This window comes from Sturnus vulgaris, chromosome Z, assembly GCF_052056855.1.
Source record: "Sturnus vulgaris isolate bStuVul1 chromosome Z, bStuVul1.hap1, whole genome shotgun sequence".
NCBI classification, from domain to species: domain Eukaryota; kingdom Metazoa; phylum Chordata; class Aves; order Passeriformes; family Sturnidae; genus Sturnus; species Sturnus vulgaris.
Genome location: NC_142283.1, coordinates 53579327 through 53600255, shown reverse-complemented (window position 1 = coordinate 53600255; position 20929 = coordinate 53579327). Strand labels below are relative to the sequence as shown.

At 41.1% G+C, this 20929-nt stretch overlaps 1 protein-coding gene and 1 long non-coding RNA gene across 4 annotated transcripts; one reads left to right on the top strand and one right to left on the bottom strand.

Annotated features, from left to right (window-relative positions):
• Positions 1-1861: 1861 nt before the first annotated feature.
• AK3 (adenylate kinase 3) lies at positions 1862-20864 on the bottom strand. Of its 2 annotated transcripts, none has more exons than XM_088155887.1 (5): positions 20644-20864; positions 8315-8434; positions 5280-5452; positions 3523-3641; positions 1862-2218 (listed from the first exon to the last, which is right to left on the bottom strand). In XM_088155887.1, exons 1-5 carry the CDS (start codon positions 20666-20668, stop codon positions 2095-2097), a joined length of 561 nt encoding a protein of 186 aa, XP_088012013.1. In that variant the 5' UTR covers positions 20669-20864; the 3' UTR covers positions 1862-2094. The 2 variants fall into 2 exon arrangements, with proteins under 2 accessions (XP_088012013.1, XP_014734872.1); XM_014879386.2 differs by lacking the exon at positions 20644-20864 and adding an exon at positions 12736-12981.
• On the top strand, positions 13003-19417 carry LOC148219846 (uncharacterized). Of its 2 annotated transcripts, none has more exons than XR_015799203.1 (2): positions 13003-13103; positions 18246-19417. It is a non-coding gene; the product is annotated as an uncharacterized LOC148219846 (long non-coding RNA). The 2 variants fall into 2 exon arrangements; XR_015799204.1 differs by having other exon boundaries at positions 13010-13099.
• Positions 20865-20929: the final 65 nt, after the last annotated feature.

Here is a 20929-nt window from a genome sequence, read left to right as displayed (position 1 = left end):
TCAGAGGTTGAACTCAATGATTTTGGAAGTCTTTTCCAACCTAGCTGATTCTATGATTCTGTGAAATAGAATCCAGTAATACTCAGTTTTGCCTACAGCCAAGGTACAGAAAAGTCTTAAGTCTGCCGAATATACCCCAGAGTATTAGTACCAAAGCAATAGCAGATCCAGAGAAGTAGCTTTCCATATGACTTCTGCTCTCGACCCTTCTTTTGCAAACAGACTGAAGATAAAAGAGTGAGGAGCAGTTCTGTCCCACATGCAAATTTGAGACAAAATTACAACTTTCTACTGCATCTGGTTAAGTTTGACATACTCCAGGAAAGGATAAATAAACACTGCCTCCTCCTTAATAATTAGTTAATTATTAAGGGAAACTTAAAGGAAAACAAGTAACTTCAGGTTGTTTTTTAACTGAATGTTGTATGCAAGGGTAGTAAGAGCAACGTGACTTGCAACTGCTACTCTTAGCAGTAGAGCCATTGATCTAGCAACCTGTTTGTTACACAGTGGAAGTTATTTTTTAAGTTTCTAAGGGGATAAAACTGGATGTTGCAGAAATAAGTGTCAAAAAATGAGATTCCTTCCCCCTTCTAGCTCAATGAAATTTATGTATGCTGGCAAAAAAAAAATTCACTGTTTTTTATTGAAATCAAAGTGTAAAAATACAAGCAGCTAATCAGGGTTTCTCACTGTAATATGTAGACATTTCCTCAAGGGGACAGTACAAGTGGTCAACCTTGGCAAGCTTTCTTTAAGTTAAAGGAGAACTTATAGTAGTAATAGCTGCTGCTTAGATTGTTCATTTATAGAATTCACAAATTCTACAATGATCATCCCTTTTTAGACTGAAATATGTCTCAATAGTCATAATGCTAAAAATGGATGTGCAGATGCAGTCCAAAGTATGTCAACACCCCAGCTCTGTAGCTGTTTATAGTCACTGCTAAAGGAGATTGGAACCTGCATTACCAGGACACACTACTTCAGACATTACTTAGAGGTGTTTGTTCCTCAGATTTTGCTGACTCTTGAAACTCTCACTCTGATGAGCATTGAAAAAAGGCTGTGAGGATTCACTGAAAAATAGCAATGTCTGCATTCCCTCAGCTATTAAAAAGTGTGGACAGTTGAGGTTTGTTATCAGTTATTTAGGGAATAAACTCAAGAGCTGGTCAGAGACAAGAATCTAATGATATCCAGTCCAGTTGCTACAATAAAGATTGCTACAGTAATATGCCAAAGTTATTATTTTCACCACTGGAAAGCATGTCACTGGCATCAGTGACATGAACATGTGTTTTCAAAGATAGTATTGACATTCACAGTTCAAGATCATCTAGCTACAGGTTTACCTACACTTAATCTGTTCAGTATCTACTCTCTCTTTACTGATAAAATCTTACAGGGTCACACAAAGACAGAGGCTTTACCAAATGTGTTACATATCATTGAAACTCCGTTTCCCATGCCTGCAAAATAGTTGCTCTGAGGGCAGAAATATAATATTTGCTTAGATAATTTGCCCTGGAACTAAGTATAATTCATGGTGCACAAAATCAAGTCACATCTGTGCAAGCAAACAAAAAGCTAACCTTTCCATAAGATGAATTTCTATACACACCAGCTCTGGTTTGAAATAGCTTTCTGCAGACCAGTGGTCATTGTTCTTCACAGCTTCTGGCTAGCTCCAGCTCCAGCGTTCAAGAAATGTGCTTTCATGTCCTTGCCATGACTTCATTTACTGACTTGAGTAAATCAGTCAATGCACTTTCTAATTAAGCTGTATTCTGAAATGTGTTTCCTTCACCAATCAATACTGCAAACATATTTTCCAAATAAGAGACACAAGAGCACCTGCTTTTGTTAAAGACAGTTACTGTATTTTTTAAATTATGTATATTTAATATTAAAAAAAAAATCAGCATTAAATTGATAACCAGAGGCAACAAAATTTTACCATAAAGTAAGTTAAGGACAGCATTGGACATCAATTATTGATGAGTGTGGTAGACTACTTGGACAAGTCCGTGATTGCGGAATCTTATATAATCAGGTGTGAGCTATGGCAAGGAGCAGAAGTTTGACCTATTTTCACCTGGGGTTGGCAGCATCCTTCTGGCTCACATCTGGCAACTTGGTTTGAAGGAAAGCATAGATATGTGGCCAGATCTTATTGGTTTCTGTTCCAGAAAAGGATTTCAATAGCCCTTTTTTCCTAAGGAAGACAAAGAAGAAAGCATTACAGATGTCAAATTGTTTAATTGTTCAAAAATCTCCACCTCACTTGAAGATTACCATGGCAGGAGTGTGAAAATACACATGTGATGTAACACCAAGAATAGCTGTAGCATTGGAAATGCAGGCTGTACATTCATTTCTCTGTTCCTCAAACAGTTAGCTACTGACCACATCAGTTAATGAAACTGATGGCTGTCTGCAGAGCACTTAATCACAAACAGGATAAAGTAGCAATGTTGTCACACAGCACGTGCTGTACAACCATTGTCCAGACTAACCTGGGTATTATTGGTTGCACCTCATGGATCAAAGAATGTGCATTAGGACAAGCAAAATAACCACGCACAAATAAGTTATTCTGAATTAGTTGTAGAGCTAGTTTTATCTGTCAGGTATGTTTTTACCAGGATTAACAGCTTAGGCATCTGTTTTACTGTGGTGGTCTGAGGCATTTTCACTTTAGAAATTGAACAGAATTGGGAATATCATTGTCAATCTAGACAAAGTTCTTCAAACCTAACCACACCAAAGATGGAGCTTCTTGTTTTCTGCTCAACAATCCTAGAAGAATACAATGAAGGGTGGTGAATATGGAAATACAGAAAGGACAATCATTGATGTTGTCAGAGTCTGATTTCTTTGTCTAGGTGAGGTAAGACTAAAGCTCTACATAGTGACCTCCTATATATTAGCAGTATGATACTTGCAGCTTTACATCAAGAGAAACATTGTGTATAATTTTGACTTTTAAAATAACTAGTAATTTGTTTCCACTCCACAATGCAAATGACAATTCTGAATTAGCTACTTATTCTCAAAGAGTCTTGCTAGCTGGGTGCGATCACAGTCCTGTTCTTAGAACAGCCACATTTAAATCCTCATTAACAGTTTCCCTATTTGTTTATCATTTCTTGACCCCTTGCACTTGCTAGAAGAGCTTCTACTTATACATCTAGAAAACAAAATACTGTAAATTCTTGTGAAAAAAAAAAAAAAAGGAACTGTCTCTGTTACCTCACCCACCACAGCTGTTGTTGCTCAGAACAGTACTGGCTGCAGTGACAGGCTGTTTTACCAAATAGATTCCAGAAGGTCTCATATAACACTGGAAAACCATACTCATTCTACTGATTTCTTACTGAGTTCATGAAAGCTACATAGCTACTCACACTGCACTCACTGTTGTGGTATAATATATTCTGTAACTGGAGAGATCTGTTCCTCACTATGCTGATGCACAATATAATTTTGGAAAGTGGAAGAACAGATTTTACTACTTACCGATAATATTCTAGGACAGGTTTTGTTTGTGCATCATAAGCCTGCAGCCTCTTGCTGACAGTCTCGGGCTTGTCATCGTCGCGCTGAACAAGCGGCTCACCAGTAACGTCATCAATGCCCTAATCATGGTTAAAAGCAAACACCAGAGTTCTTAACTTCTCTTTAAGTATGCTTTGTGTGATTTTCTATTTAAATTATGATTAAATTTCCACTTAATCAGGGTATAGATTTCTGCTTATAAAGAGAGAGGTTGCTGCCTATGTTCTTATCTGGAATGTAAGTTGTTGACTTTCCAGTAAAACAGTCTGAACAGTATGTTAGTTAAAAATATTTTCTCAGTATTGCCAGTGAATATAAGGTCATAGTAACTTGACCAATTTGCTCTCTAGAGCATTCGTAGAATATGGGGAATATGAAGACAAAACCTTCACGTACAAGGGAAAACAGTATTGTTGGTAATACATTCCTGTAAATAGGAAATTAGACTAACTGCACCTTCATTTGAAAATACTAAAATGTGCAGAGGAGTTAATGGCCCTTTGATTTGACGTTACAAAATGCAAGAGTTACCATTTAGCAACAGCTGTACAAAAAATTGCATAAGATTCAGCTGAAGCTTTCCCTACAGAGGTAGGGACCTAATGTGTGAATTTCTGTTCCTTTTAAGTAAGTAAGCATTTTGCAAGTCTATTAAGATAATTGAGACAAGTGCATTTCACCTGTTTAGCTCTATGCCATGTTTTCATGTTAAGTACTGCAGTCCACTGTGTTGTGATAAGTCTGCTAATTAGTGAAAGGTAAAGCAGTTCCTAACAGCAAAGCTCTGGCAGCTGAAGCCTACTCTGGTAAGTCTGATAATTCTCTGTTCCATCTTGTCTGTGCTCTTCTGCAATTGAAAATAACCATGATTTTAAACATCTTGTTTTAAACAAAACAAAGGCAATATTTTCAGTTTCTCACTTCCAGTCCTTACCTGGTATTTCAAGCTGGCCTCTTTTCCTGCAACACTGAAATCCAAAAACTACAGGGCCTGCTGTGCTTCTGATGTAAATTAATAGAGCTTCCAGGTGAAATGTGATGCCACAACAGCTAAGTTATTTAGAGTTAAGGATGAAATACAGTTTTAGCTGAGTTGCACTAAAGCAAATCCTTGTTCTTAAAAACATTTAAGGTAACAATGTACAATCTTTATCTTCAAGCTCTCTTTAGGATATCTCAAGTAATGTTCTTAAATCTGTTGAAAAGCTTCCCTGACTTGAAAGTTTCTACATCCAGTTTTGCAGTACAGCAGCTCTTCCCTTGAAAATACCCATCCTGGTTAAATATAAACACAAGGAAAGCATTAAGTGGATTCCTCTGACTGGTGGTTTGGTGTTTCCCATATATAAAGCGTGACTCCTCTAGAGGAAGGAAAAGAAAGCTACGTTTTTGGACTGTACAGGCTGCAAACAGGCTAAGGTCATGCCCAGATCCTGTGCCAGTGGGCAAGGCAGACAGTATTCCAGATCAGTGAACAGCTTTAACAGGAGCTTACAAAACACCATGGTGTTCTGCTCTGCAGGGGACAAATACGTTGTCGACCAGCTTGAGGTTCTACCAGGTCACTAACATAGCCTCATGCCAGCATGTTGTTACCAGAAAGATTCTGTGCTCCCAAGAAACGAAAGGAGCCTTTTTCTTCTGAGCTGCTATTTTACTGCAGCTAGCAAACACAATGGAGCACTTATTTAGTGCCAATGCCAATGCATGTTGCTTACCTGCACTTTGGGAGGACTGAATTCAAGATTGTAGACTCTGCCACTGGCAGGGTGGATCCACCGTGCTGTAAGCCGACACTTTATGGTCTCAAATGGCACGTCTAGGTCAATCACAGTGTCTATGTGACATTCTTTATCGAGGGCTTCTGCCTGAGCAACTGTTCTGGGGAAACCTTTTTAAAGAAAACAACTTCATAAAATTCCAAAAGCAGAGTTATAGTAAAAATTACCTGGATTGAGTCATTAGAGAAAATAATTGTTACATAGCAAAAAACCCAAAAAGCATTGTCATATTCTATAAAGATGGAAGAAACACCAGAATTTCCAGTATCTTTCAGTGTATCATGGTATTTTAACTTTTTAAATGTCTCCCAGCTTTCATTTCTTCATTTCAGCTAATCTTCCCAACAGTGCAACAAGTAAGTGCAAAACCCCCTCATATTCCTATGTACCACGTACCACTACACTACATAAAAGCACTGTATACACATTTGGAGTAATAAAAGCTCCAGTGAAATGTTTCACTCAGAAGTCAGAGCAATGTAGAAATACTTATGATATCTCTTACTTCCACAGCTGTGTAAGTCTGGCTTAAGGTGGTGGCCATTACAAATATGTTCTATTCATTTGCAGTAAGCCAAATACATTTACCAGAGGCAGTCTAGGATTTAGAAGGGCTCTAAAAAATTTAGTGTATCAAACTGCCCTCAGATATGATGACTGTGAGAACACTCAGGCTCATCAGGAACCTGTCTCTTCACTTCAAAGATGCTGCATTTTGTCCCATGAAGTCTGTGGCTCCCTACTCTATGCCCTATCTAAACTATTAGATAAATCTAGTGGAACTTAGGAGGGATGCAGTGTGAACAAAGAACAAGAAAGCCAAGGTCTCCACAAAGAATTTGAAATTAAAAATTAAGCACAAGACCTTCAGTGGTCAAAGCTACTGCAGAACATGCTGTTGCATCCTATATTCACTGGAACAATTCCTCTCCTCAAAAAGCTCTAGCATAGTGTCATGTTCTTCAGTAGTTTGTAATTTGCATCCTACTGTACAAGTAAACTTCTCCATAAAGGCAGGTACTGATAGGTAGAAACTTAAGAAACTCCTGCATAATATTGGTTATGTGTCCATTGCATGAGTAAGGAAAAATATTACCAAAAGACAGAGCTGATTAACTCAGACCAAGTGCTTGCTTGTGCATTAAGTCTCTTGCACCTGGTTTGCATCACAGTCATGAGCTGTCCTCATCCTATTTCTCACATATTCGCATTATCTCATGGAAGTGCTTCTAAATGCTAAGAGCAGAGGAAGAGCCAGGTCTTCAACACTGCTATTGAACAGAGTTCAAGAACTGCTGTTCTTTCTTACTATTAGCAGCACCATGCTTCTAAGTTATGCAGCTGGGAAATGAGTTTGCTTGGTACTGAGTAATGAGAAAATTTCTCAACAAATTGAAGTGCCTTTATAATAGCATTTCATTGAAATTGAACTGGCATGTTCTATATAGTGTTTTCTCTATACAGAAAAAGATCTGCAAGATGTAATGAATTATGAAGATTCCAGGAACACAGAGAAAAGTACTCTAGATTATACAGCACATAAATCTAAATGGATTATACCCACGGACACATATGACTCAGACTGCTACATCTGCTGTTACTCTAGAGGCCACCAACCTATTGTAAGGTAGTAAATGGGTGTTTGGCAAAGTGAGCATAAAAGCAGTTCAGCAGCTCTGGTTTGAGATAACTGACCCTGTCTGTTTGCTCTGCATTGCAGTTACCAAACTAAAGATTTCAGGTTAACATATTTCAACAGAGCAGTGTCATTCCTGTCAAGCTCATTATGCCAGAGCTATCCCTATTGTAATTCTGAGTCTCATTACAAATGCTGATGCAGACAAAATTTCTGCTCCAAAAAATTAAAGGCAGGAGCACATTAACATGCAGCAAAAATTGATTTATTCTCATATGGCCTCGACACAATCCTCCTGCTGAGAGCTGCCAGTGGGCACAGCAAAACTGCTACACATCCAGATCCACAAGACTGGGACTGTGCCTGCATGGAACCCGGAACTAAAGAAATAAAATCAACATCTCCATTCGTTGCTTTATTGTTTAGGTCTCATTGTACTGTTCATTGTGGGAATGAAGCCTTTATCTCGGGAAGGAACCCAACTGTGACTAAAGCCACAGAACAAGAACATAGCACTGTACATAGGAGCAACTATACAAATATAATAAACCACTAAGGGACAGAGACCACTGTGGATTTTTCACTCCCTCCAAATAGAAAGCCACATCAATAACTTTTTTGTTTCATCTACTGAAAGTAGATTGTGACTAGAGTCTGAAAAAACATGCATCCACCCTAGACACTATTTTTGTGCTGGGCATCCAACTGTACTCCCATGGGCTAGAATAATAAGAGCCATCCAGTTCATGAAGACAGCAGCAAATGCATTTTCTCTCTAGAGTGAATGCTGAAGCAATGAGCTTACACTGCAGAAGTGCAAAACAATTCACTCTGAAGAACAGAACCAAACAGCAAATGAAGGAGACCTTCTAGGTCAATTGAGCAATGGTTTTTATTACACTCCACACTGCTGCAGTACTTTTCCATACTTATCTTGTTACTGCATCACATTCCTACCTTGCTATTCAAGTAATTCCAAAGCCCCATCCTTCAAAAGTTTTCCATTCCCCAAGGACTTTAGTAAGAAAATACTTTAAAAAAGACACTTCTAAATGCCTATTTTAAGCGGGAAATGCCATATGAATTATCATGAAAAATATCAGTTGCCAGTTTGAAATTTTTCTGGAATGTTGAACTACTCTTTTTAACATGAGTTAAATATCCTTGTAATGTTCTGAAGGCAGGATACACCCAAAGCATTTGTCAGCCGAAGAAACTGGGGCAGACTATCTGCTGAAAGTTTCACAACAAACTGGCAGCCAGTGACCAAAGCAGTCATCAGTTTTCTAGAGAGTTTTTCTCTCCATATATAGTGATATCCAACATGATCACTTACCATCCAATAGCCAGTTGTACCGGTCTAGACCTTTTATCTCATTCAGCATTAGTTGTGTCATGATGTCATCTGGAATAAGCTGTCCTTGATCAATGTAGGACTTGGCAAGGATTCCCACTTCTGCAAAAGTAAAAGTTGCAATATATTATCTCTGACCTTCAGCAAGTGAAAAAGAGCCCACAAGTCTGCAAAAAAAAATGTTTTGATCGGGATGGCACAGAAAATTTGTAAACCAGACAGACGGCACGCTTGCCAAAATTAAAAAATGTCTGGAAGACCAGCTAGGATCTTACCATGCAAATATGTATCAGATTAATTAGATGAAGCTGTAGGGCAGAACACACCTCTATCTTCACAGCCTTTGAGTAAATTTCCTAGTATGTATTTGAAATATGAAGTTCCAAAAACTAAAGTGAGGAGAGGCCATTAGCCAAGAGCCATTTCTTCAAAATAAGAAATAAAAAGGATACAGGTTTATTAAGATATCAGCCCTCAGACTTCCTGAAAAGAAAGTTATTTTGTCAGCTTAGTGGCTGGTTACTAACTTACACTTAGGCTTTACTAAAAGCATAAATGCCTTCAGCATTTAAGAAAGCAGTCTGCAGTGGGACACACTTGCCAGATACGTATTTTTATGATTACTGGAGTTGCAAGAGGATGTTTATAGATACTGTACACTATTTATGGGGCCACAGAGAAACTAGCATTTTCCCATGGAACTGACTAACCTTTAGTATCAGTCATTTATCCCACTGGCTCACTAAAATTCCATCCATGAATCATAGTTCCAGCTATCACACCATACTCCTACATGGCAGGCAGTAGCATGCTGTAGTTCACCCAAATCATGGGTATAGCCAGGAAGAAATTCAGTTCCCTGGGTCGTGTCCTAGGCACAAAGTTTCTGTGTCTTTCATTTAGAAAACAATTACCCAATTATGTTAAGTAACCCAGAGCAGCAGCTAGATGGGTTTTATTGTGGATATGTAGAAGCCTTTGCTTGCAGCCAGTTAAGATCTAGTTACAAAAAACTAAAGAAGAGAAAATGGGAGGGAGTGACATATCCACACCAGATACAACCACTTTCAGCAGAAAGCAATGACAAATACCATCACTCAGTGCATGGAATGTGCAACAGGAGAGAGGCCCTTCTTCAGATGAGGCAACTAAAAGCAGTACATGCCCTCAAATAATGCAAGTAGTAGCTTTAGTGATGAGGAAAAAAAATAGAAGAGCAGTTTCCCCTTACTGCCTGTTCATGTCTGTAGTCAGGCTTTGAAAAGTACAAAGATCATTTAGAAATAGGCACTGTGCACCTTGGCCAGACTTCAAAACATGCTCACTATATAGAAAAGAGTCAGACTGTGGTTCCTAAGTCCTCCAGCACATCACAAACTGGAAAGGTGACTGTCTGCATGAGTACAAAGTGTCTCTTCTTTTCCCTACCTTCCTTCTTCATACCTCATTTATTATTCTAGTGTGCTTTGAACCATGTACCCTGCAAAAGTAGGTTGGAAGAAGGAATAAATCACGTCTAGATAGTTTAATGTGGACTTGATACTTGGTTCTGCTACTGATTTATGTTGCAGCATTGATCTAGCCAGAGTGATCTAAAAATATGTGCATGGCAAGGTTCACAGGTAACAATTCTAACTTACTTTGGAAAGATTAATGAGGTTTTGGGCCCAGAAAGATTTAGAATACAGCAAGCTATTATTAGACCAATAGAGCTTGAAACACACTGCCTTTTGTCTCTCTCTACAGAACTCAGGTTACTTAGAAAATCACTACTGCAGAAGAAAAAAATAGGCACAATTATACCCAAACAGTCATCTATCAGGACAAAAAATTTGAACACGAGCTCATAGCTTTCTTTTCTTCCACCCCCGCTGTGGGGAGTGGGATTTCTTAGGGTTTAGTAGGTTTCAATTAGTTCTGGGTTTTTTCAGGTTGGGTCTGAAACCACTACAGGCATGGCAATCTTCAGAATTACAGGTAACACAGCTTGCGTTCCTTTGTAGGTGATGACAGGTATCCGTATTCCGTGGTTTTACAGAGGTTTGGCATGTTCTAACTACATTACAGCAATCAAGCTCTAACCCTAATCAGACAATAATTACCTCGGAGAGGTGGTCACAGACTCTCCACTGTCCAGAAGAATATGATAATAACTGCAGAATGATAGGGACACTCATCTTCAGCAGGACTTTTCAACAATGTCCATTTTCACAAGACAAGACAAGCAAATGCAAAATTTGCACCATATAACTATTGTTAACTACATCTAATTTTCCAGGGGTTTTAACTGCCCATTTTAGTGTAACTCCTTTCCCAAGGAGCTGGAAATTGCAGGACTCCTCTATTATAATCAAGTCTCATGGATCTTTGCCTTGACTGAATTTGTCAAGGCTCTCTGAGTTGCCTCTCAGTTGTTCTCCTATTTTCAGTGTACTGCCTAGTCCTGCTAGCTCATATTTCATCTCAACCCTCTGGGAACCATTTCTGCAACCAGTGACTGACTTTCAATGAATTGCAGTGGAGTTTCGCCTGGGTTTACTAGTGAATGAGAAACTCTGTAGCAGATTCCGGTAAATTCTGCTGCAGCTAATTTAGAGCAAAGTTCGCCTCTTAAGCTGTCCACTGACTTCTTTCCTCATATTATGGATTTTAATGTATCTGCTAAACTTCCATTTCACATGTTTGCTCTCCTTCACAGTTTTTCATCTGTCCAACCCACCCAGAATTCTTTGCTTAATAACTTCTCTCTCCGTCACTCCAGGCTCCCAACCTCAATTCAAGCAATATGATATTTCCACTTGCAATTTCCTCTTCTCACACAACCTTCAGCATTATTTTGGTGTTCTTATGGTCTTGCACAAAACCTAAAGTATTTAGTAAACATTGTAAACCTCAAAACACTTGGTAAAATAACATCTCCTTTGTTTTCTTGGAATGGCTACCCATCAAGTCTTACACTGAAAGTTCACAACAGAATGGTTTTGTGACTTTCTGTAAAAAAAAGCTTATGGTTGTGCAACCAAATAGAAATGGCATTAACATGATCAGGTATGTCTATGCAGCTGTGTGCCTAGCAAATTCTTAACTTACAATATCTACCATATCAACTATAGTAAAGTCAGTCACTGTACTGAAGTAATTATCCTTACTGAGTGAACAGAATTTGTGTGAAGACATGTGGAAATCACATCATAACTGCCTCACCTTAAAACATCCTTATGAGTATTCCAAAACTAAGTCTGCCAGTTACCTAGACATAATACTACAGCGATACATTCGCTTGTGAGTAATATTTTACAGCTTGAAGTTGCTGAAAATAATACTCTCACTTCATCACGTGCAGCCTAAGATGGTTCTTACAAGGTTTTTCAGCCCACCATATAGAAAAGCAGATGTGGAAGTCAGGAGGGAACCTTCCATCATTGCAAAAATTCACCAGAGAGAGGAACTGTGGTATCTCAGCTGAAGCCAGAGGTCAAGCTAGGACTACACAGCAAGAATAATTCATATCTTTACCTAGTATAAGCATCACTGTATGTAAACACAGACCACACTGAAACATTATATGAACTCATAAGACAATAATAATTTTAAAGGCTATGTGGTTTCAAAATTTTGCCTTTTTTTTTGTTTTTGTTTGTTTGTTTGTTTTGTTGTTGGGGAGTTTTTGTGTGGTTTGTTTGTTTGTTTTGGGTTTTGTTGGGTTTTTTTTGTTGTTTTTGTTTGTTTTGTTGTTGTTGTTTGGTTTTGGGTTGGTTTTTTTTGAAAGCACCGTTATGCCTAGGCCTGATTTTGGTATAGCTACTAACAGTTCCAGGTATCTCAACTTCTAGCCATCTAATGAACATCCCAAAAAATCTGATTGCCCAAAACGCCTCCTTTTGGCCTGCCTGTTAAAAGATGTGAATACTTTTCTCTTTTAATATGCTTCCATCTGGAGAAACCATGAGAAGGTATCAGAGCTACTAGAAACACGTACAAAAACCAGTGGGTGCTTACAAAGAGCACCCAAGACGAGGAAACAACGAAACAAGGAAAACATGATAACCCCAGACAGCCCCGAGCTTCGCAGCTCATGAAGAGGCTGGCGAGTGACAGGGTACGGAGGACCCACGGCTGCAGGTGAGGGGCCCACCGGCCCCCGAAGAGCTGTGTGAAGTCAGCCATCCTCTGCCTGGCTGGGGGCACACCAGGCGGCACTGGGGAGCAGCAGACCCGGCTAGGGGAGCGCCGGGGCGGGGCGGGGGCAGCGATGTGCGCTGTGTCCCGTTCCCGGAGCGGAGCTGGGTCACAGGGAGCTCCCCAGGGCTGCCTGCGTGGGGACCGCTCTCGTGGGACGGCGACAGCAAGAGCGATCGCCGCCGGGCACACGCCCCCGTCCCCGTCCCCGTCCCCATTCCCACCTGTCCTCTTCTGCATGTTGTCCCTCAGCAGGTCGCCGCTGGAGAGGTGCTTCACGCCGAAGTGCTTGATAATCCGAGCGGAGACGGTGCCTTTCCCGGAGCCCGGCGGGCCCATGATGACGGCGCGCAGCAGCGGCGGCACCACCATGCTGCTCCCGCTGCTCCCGGGGCTCCTCCCGCAGCTCCCGGGGCTCCTCCCGCAGCTCCCGGGGCTCCTCCCGCCGCGGGCGAGCAGGGCGCGGCAGGAGCGCCGCCTTCCCGGGGAGCGCCGCCTCGCACCGCCGGGCAGCCCGGGACCGGCCTCCCTGGGAAAAGCAGCGGCGGCTTCTCCGGCTGTCAATCAGCGGCAGGAAGGGAAGATTCTGTACGTAAGTGCGCAGGGGGAGGGAGGGGGGGAAGGGATGAATGACTAACGATAATAATAAAAGGATAATAAAAGGATAACTAAAGCAAAGTGCATCTTAGAACGTCGCATCAGACCGCATTTAGGCATCCCTGTTCAAACCGGCGCTGACCAGCTTCCCCGCACCCCTCTGCCCAGGAGGCCCATTTTGGCTGCTCCCTAAGTCGTCAGCCCCTTAGTCAGTCAGTCAGTCCTCTAAGTGGACTGGTCCCCTAACCCATCAGTCCTCTCAGTCATAGGATCAAGGAGTCCTTTGGTTTGGAAAGGACTTTAAGAGTCACCGAGCCTTAAAGCACAAGTAATCCAGCTCTGCGAGGCCATCCCTAACCCATGCCTCAAACTGACACAAGTCCACCTTTTAAATATCCCCAGACATGGTGATTCCACCACTTCCCTGAACTATCATGAGGATTTCCCAGACTGAGCTGGGACGTGGCTCCTTACCTGGCTGTCACCTGATGACTGCTTGGCTATCTACACGTGCCATTGCTGCCACTGCCCTGCCCAGGTGCCCTGGGGCTGTGGCTGATTTTACTGCACTCATTCACCCCCTCTTCACCCTGCTCTTGCTGGTCTCTCACAAATAAGCTCCCACTGTCTAGCAGCAGGCAGCTGCGTTTTTAATGAGCTGTGCCTGAGTTTTGTTTATGATACATGAATGTGAACAGCTGCAGGTTGTTCTGAGTAATGTTCTTCCAAACTCCAGAAAATCTTGTCATTCCGAGATGTCCTTTCCCACAGATACAATTTGGCGATTCTCAGCCACAGTGGAACACAATGTTTTGGCCAAAACATTAGATTGTCCCATTTCCTGAGTGTGCACAGTCACGTCCACAGTAGAAGTGAGCCTTCCTCCTAAAGGTTCTGGAGATGCTGATGGATATCTACCACTGTACCAGAAAGGTCACAGTGAAAAAGTGACCAGAAAACAGAGCTAGAGTAAAAACTTTAATGGAGTTCCGCTTCCTGATTTAAAACACTGTTTCATTTCAAGAGTTTTACACTGAAACAAGCAAAGTCACAAGAAAATAATCAAATCGATGCTTGGTACTTTGGAACTGCAAGGAAATGGGAATATAGCCCCAAAAATCCCTAGTCAACAAAATTAATTGCCTTAATAATTAAGTAGGAAGGCACTGGCTTAGTTCATGGAGCTTACTATGAGCCTAAGTCTCATTACATTGAGAAATGTGAACATTCATAAATTAACCTAGTAATACCTCTATTCCAGATTGTACTAGGAAAGAAAGAGTGAAACATTCAGGCCTTTAGCAGTGTCGCCAGGGCAACATCTCAGTCTGCCAAAGCACCAGAGTCCTAAAAGAATTTGGCAACAAAAGCCATTTAAATTCTAGAAGTCACACTGTTTGCTTTAAGCTCCACACTTCAGAGACTTCTGAATGGTGGAAGTGCACAAAATGTGTTAATAAATCTTCCTAAAGAAAATATATGGTAAAATGGAGGGTATTGTATGAAATATATATCCAGAAAATAACTAGACTTATCAGAGAGATCATTAATTCTAATCTCCAATGCCACCATGTATAAAAAGTAGCAATAATTTACCTACCTCTTAAAAATTAAGCCTGAGGTTTAGCTTTTCTACAAGCCTATTGAGCAGCTCAGAACTCCAGTCAGGAATGCTAAGACAATCGCTTTGTTAGAATGTTTAGAAACCTCTCTGAACTTCATAACAAATGCATGAGGAAGGGGTGGAAAAGGATAGAAAGGCACTTCTCCTACACACACACGTTATTACTAACTTACAGCCTTTGCAGAACAGAAGTGGGCACTTAGATTACAGAAAATAGGTAGTAAAAGAAATTATTGCTCCCCTTTCCCTCATCTTTCCTGAAGTCCAAACCTCACTCGAGTAGTTTTGTGACTAGTTGTGACATACTCAGAAGTGGAAAATAAAATAATGGGAGAAATGGGTCAATGGTTCGCTAGTTTGTATACAGATCTTTACACAGCTTTTCTGTATTTAAAGATATGCAAGTGGGTTTTTTTGTTTTGTTTTGGTTTTGCAGCCCTCATGATGTTTGGAAAATGACATTTTATCATCTTCATTCAGACTTAATTATTCACATCTCAACAGAGTAGTCAATATTTATGTAACACAACTTGTACTGAATTCTGATTAATCCTATACACATGTAACCTACAGTTATAAATTAAAAACTTAACTCTTGCTTATTGAGTATAGAAGAATCCTTATGGTGATGGAACAGTAATCAAAATCTTGTTTCAAGCACATCCAAATGTTCTTACCAATAAATAATCTTTCATATTACTCAGCATTTTTTCAAACATAAGAAATGCTTTGAATAGGCTTTTTAAGCCTTAAACTGTCAAAAGAATTTCTGTCTAAATCTATCTAAATCCTTTCTTCTGAGTTTGATACAGAATTCTTTTAGTATTGTTGGGTAACTACCACAAATATTAGAAAGCTTCCTTGTCCTTTCTGCTAAACCAGTTGTGTGCAAATCCAGGTCTGCATCCAAGAAAAGAAACAATTAATACAAGAAAAATTGACTAGCCATAGAAAACCTGTCAAAACTGCTCTCACAATTAAAGGAAGCAAACCAAAGCAGCAAGCAGATCAAAGAACATTCAGACAGTGCAAATCTAACAAGATTCTGTTGTGATGCCTTCAAAACTTGGTACAAGGCTTATGTCCTGTTACAAGCAATGGTAATACTTTGTTGCAGACACAAGCTGATAATGTTCAACTACGGATTTTTAATTATTTGAAAAACATATCTGTTGTCCCAGTGGTTCTTTTGAACTGTATTTGGAGTTTCTAATTTTAGTCCTATAAAAAGCACTCATCACAGATTGTTTAGACATCCCTCAAAATACACATAAATGGAAAGAAATTAAGTTCAAATAAGAGAGAAGTCATATAGCTTTGTTTCTGAGACTGTGAAAACTCTGGGGAGTGTGGATACACACATTTAGAGAGCTAGGAAATTGCAGCTTGGCAATTCCTTTCAGACCTGGATTTCTCCTGTCTCTCAGGTCCATTCCCAGGCTGACAAGCTGACTACAGCTTCAGTTAAGGGAGGCAGTCTCCCAGAGTGATAACTTGGTGAAAAACAGAAGGGAATTCATAATAAAGATTAACACCTGGTGTCTTTCCCGTGGGACATCCAGACATGCTGTCCCAGGGGATGTTTGTCCCAATCGTCCAATGAGCTACTGTCCTGTCCTAGCTGCACATAACACACTTTAAATACAGGATGTCCGTACAATAAAGTTGGCCTTTTTTCCCCAAAAGAGGTCCGTGTGTGTTGCTGTCCTTTCTCTCTCTTTGCAGCGCAGTAACCACATTGGGAGATATGTAAATTAACAGAAATTCAGAAAAAATTGTTATCTTTTTGCGTATTTGGAGCCCTCATACATTAGCAAAAGGCAGATCTCTTTTGGAAATTTTTGTAATGACATTTTCTGTATTATTTATGTCAAATGATTAAAATATCAGCAGACTGTCATGTTCTCCAACCACTGGTTGGATCAAATGAATATTAACATTTCTCTGAATATTAAAGGTAAACCAGTAATACCTTTACATTGTGAGGTTAAATTGTAACAACTGCCCAGATCATGACGTGACTCTGAGGTGTCACTCAGTCTCTCTGTGCCACATCTAGGCAAATGATAAAAATAATTTTCCTGACTCCAGAAATCCTTGAACTTCTAGTACAGAAGGCTACCAGCATTCCCAGGAAAACAAAATCCCTTTTTTATGTCACTGGGTATCTTTATGACAGATAGAGCTTTCATTACAGGGGTACTTACATTATATCAGCAGAGTTGTGTTTTTCAGTCTGTCTGCCAATGATTTTTTACAGAAATATCTTATTTCAATTTCATGAGAAAATTATGGCTGCCAATGGAATAATTTTTGGGGAAGACTGTTTTCCCAGTTTTGTTTTCCCATGCCTTGACATAAAGCAGCAAATACTTGCAAATTGTTAACAGATGATAGCAAGTAATTGGAAGTCACAGAAGAAGGACAGGATGGACAGAACTAAAAATACATGTGTGGGAGAGTAGGGGCATACACAAAGGAAGAGAAATGAACCACAGCAGAGAGTTAATTCAAAGTAGATGCCGTTGAATAGACATTTTCAATACAAATCTAAGATACAGAGTTCGGACAATGCAGTGAAGCTCATAGCTCCAGAAGCAGCATCTGAAAGCCTTTTACACAACTGTGTCCATGTGACAGCTGAAGACACTCTTGATTCCAGTGGGAGTGTTCATCCTCTATCACATTCCATATCACAACCTCACAGCAAACTGTTATTTAACGACTACCCTGCAATTATGTCTAAAAGGCCTGTGAATGAAGGAAATTAAAAACAAAATTGTTCCCTGAAAATAGGAAACAGTAAGTGCCAGACTTTTTCTCCATTAATCATGAAGTTTAGCATTGTTTGATCTGGAATTCCAAAATATCCTACAAATTCTGAAACCCAAAGGAATTACACCGAGATTTGACTGAATTTAATAGTTTGTAAGCAGAAAAACAAACCACTGATTTATTAATAAAGTTTAAAAAAATTTTGTGAAGTTTGGACATAGATTTATTAGCTCTGAGAAGATAGGTACATCCTTTACCTTCCTTACACTTAGTTTTCTCTTAGTTCTGCTCAGTGCACAACAAAAAATAATTTCAGCTGCCCAACCTGCACCCTCTTTTCTGTTATTTTCTAACAGAATGATCAGAGCTGCAACTGGCAACTAACTTCTTACACACAGAAAGTTACAATTCTTTGATTTCACAAAACTGTCCATGACAAAACTCTCTTTTTCTAAAAAGACAGAGAGGTTCATCTGCACATGAACCATGAATAGCTCTAGATATTTTTGCCCATATCTCAGGAATCTTGGGCATTGCATATATGAACTAATGCTGTTTAACTGCTGCCATTTTGTTGATCCTAATTTTCCATAAATTTCTCAATATGCTTCCTTTAAAAAAATTTATTTTGTTCTTTTGTTTTGTTTTATTCTTTTAAAAAATTTCACTTTGTTTCCAAACAAATGTGGTCTTTTGATTTACACGTATAATTTTTCTGGGTTTGATTTTTTGCCTTAGCACCTGAGTCTGGGAAATCCACAGCACCTGTGCAGTCTGGGCGATAAATGGATTAAGTGGAGAAGAAATTTGGGATATCGGTATGTGAAAAATGGAACTTGAGCATAAAGAGCAGTGTGTCTAGCTGGTCAAAGGGCATGATTGCCCTTTTCTACTCCACACTTGTGAGACCCCACCTGGATTTCTGCATCCAGCTATGGAGTCTTCAGTTCAGGAAAGACAAGAGGACAGTCTTAACCTGTGCCAGGGAGCATTTGGGTTGGACATTATGAGGAATTTCTTCACAGAAAGGCTGATTGGGCATTGGAACGTGCTCCCCAAAGGAAATGGTGGAGTCATTGTCCCTGGAGGTGTTTAAGAAAAGACTGGATGTGGAAGTCAGTGCCATGGTCAAGTCAACAAGGTGAAGTTTGGTCATGTTTGGACTTGATGATCTCAAAGGTCTTTTCCAGACTAATCAATTGTGTGATTCTGATTCTGTGGTTTTGATTCTGTGATTCTGCAACATGGACCTGATTCAGCCAATCTAGATGTAGGCCACCAAAATGATCAGTGGGCTGGAATAATTTCTTTTTGAGGGAAGGCTGAAAGAGCTGAGATTGGTCAGCCTGGAGAAGAGAGGGCCTTGGTGAGAGCTCATTGCAGTCTTTCAGTATTTAAGGGGGCTTATCAGAGAGACAAGTGGGAGATTTTTTATTAAGGAGTAGTGACAGGACAAAGGGTAAGAGTCTTAAACTGAAAGAGGGTAGATTTACACTGGACATAAAGAAGAATTTTTCTGCAGTGAAGGTGGTGAGGCACTGGCACAAGTTGCCTACAGAAGTTGTGGATTCCGGGGGGACTTGTAAGTGTTGAAGGCCAGGATGGATGGTGCTTTTAGCAACTTAGCCCATGGAAGATGTCCCTGCCCATAGCATGAGGGTTGACTAGATGATCTTTAAAGATCCCTTCCAAACCAAATCATTCTGATTTTCTGTGATACAGAGCTTTCAGACCAGTGTATCAACACAACAAAATGCTCATGCATGTTGATCACTGAAGTCAGCAAGCAGCTAATAATAAGTGGTTTAGTTCCTTCAGTTTCTGTAAAGTGTGCCTATCATGGGTTTTAAAAAAACGTTTTAGTCTCTGGAAAACAATTTAGTAAAATAAAAAGTGGTTATAATTTGTAAGGAATATTGTCTGACTTTTGCTGTACAACACTGGAAGGTGCTGTTGACCCTTCTGAGGGACAAGAGCCCTCGCAGAGAGGGGGATGTGGATACAGTGGAGTTCTGGGCAATCACCACTGACACGAAAATGACAAGTCAAAATGCCAGATTCTGCACTTGGGATAGAGAAATGCCAGACACAAGCCTAAACTGGGAGAGGGGCAGCTCTGGGGTTGCAGAGAGGGCTCTGGTGGTGCTGGTTGGCAACAGGCTCTGTGGCAGCCAGCAGTGTGCCCTGGCAGCCAGGAGGGCACCAAAGCCCATCCTGGGTGCACCAAAGCCCATCCTGGGTGCACCAAAGCCCATCCTGGGTGCAGCAAACTCTGCATCCCCAGCCTTCCAAAGAGGTGACCAGAGATGGGACAGGGCCTCCCCTCCAGTGCTGGGTGCCAGTCTGGGCTCCACCATTTCAGAACCATTTTCCAGAGATGGGAAAGACCTCGAAGGTGTCTGGAAAAGGACAGGACAGCTGGTGGAAGGACTGGATACCATGGCCTGTGAGGAGCTCCTAAGGGCTTTGGGCTTGTCTAGCTGGGAGAAAAGGAGGCTGAGGGGCAACCTCCTTGCTCTCTACAGCTTCCTGAGGAGGGGAAGTGGAGAGGCTGATCACTTCTCCCTGGGATCCAGTGATAGGATGTGTGGGAATGGCTCAAAGCTGTGCCAGGGGAGGTTCACACTCACCATTAGGAAGCATTTCTCTATAGAGAGGGTGATCAAGCCAGATGAGCCTGTCAGTGTGAGAAGGGCATTTGGACAGAGCCCTTCACAACCTGCTTTACCCTTGGGTCAGCTCTGAAGTGAAGCAGTTGGGCTAAATTATTCCTGTACATCCCTCCCAACTAGACTATTCCACCCTTAAGAAACTTCTTTTCATGGACATGTAAATGCAGCCTAACAATTGCAATTGCCACACCTCCACTGTAATCGACGTTTCTCTTAAAATAAGAGACTGAAAGCTTTAGTCAGTCTCCTCCTTAAGGACGGCAGGACTCTGTCATTGTCAGTAAGCAAACCGGCTGTACCAAGGACCGCGAGCAGGACTCACTCCGCTCAGTTTTCCTTAAGGTAGCCAGAGATAAATTACTGAAAAGAACTGCCTAAGGAACACCTTCCCAGAAAATTACTCATTCCGATGTGGGGGCAGCATCCTCGTGCAGGCACCACGTTCCGCTCCGGACCGTCCTTACCCGCCCGCCGAAGGAGAGCCCGCATCCCCCGGAGGAGCAGCGGGCCGGGCACTGGGGTCCAGTCTGAGCATCTCCCGACACTTCCACACTCCTTAAGTTTCAACTGGAGACACGCAGGCTGGGAGAGCAGAGGAAAAGGCAGAGGCTGCCACCCATGCCGCGACACGCTCAGCCCGGCGCTTCTCGCCACGGCCCCGCCGAGCGCCGCCGGCGGCGCCGCGGTCCCGGCGGATGCGGAGCACGGGGCGGTGCGACCCCTCCCAGCCCGCCCGCCCCCTGCCCTTTG

Excerpts from the sequence above, each read along its gene's own strand:
- AK3 (XM_014879386.2), bottom strand. The coding sequence starts at position 12,883 with ATGGTGGTGCCGCCGCTGCTGCGCGCCGTCATCATGGGCCCGCCGGGC. Across the intron at positions 8,435-12,735 it reads CAACATGCAGAAGAGGACAG|AAGTGGGAATCCTTGCCAAG; the intron begins GTGGGAATGGGG and ends TTACTTTTGCAG. Across the intron at positions 2,219-3,522 it reads CCTGTCCTAGAATATTATCG|GAAAAAAGGGCTATTGAAAT; the intron begins GTAAGTAGTAAA and ends TGTCTTCCTTAG.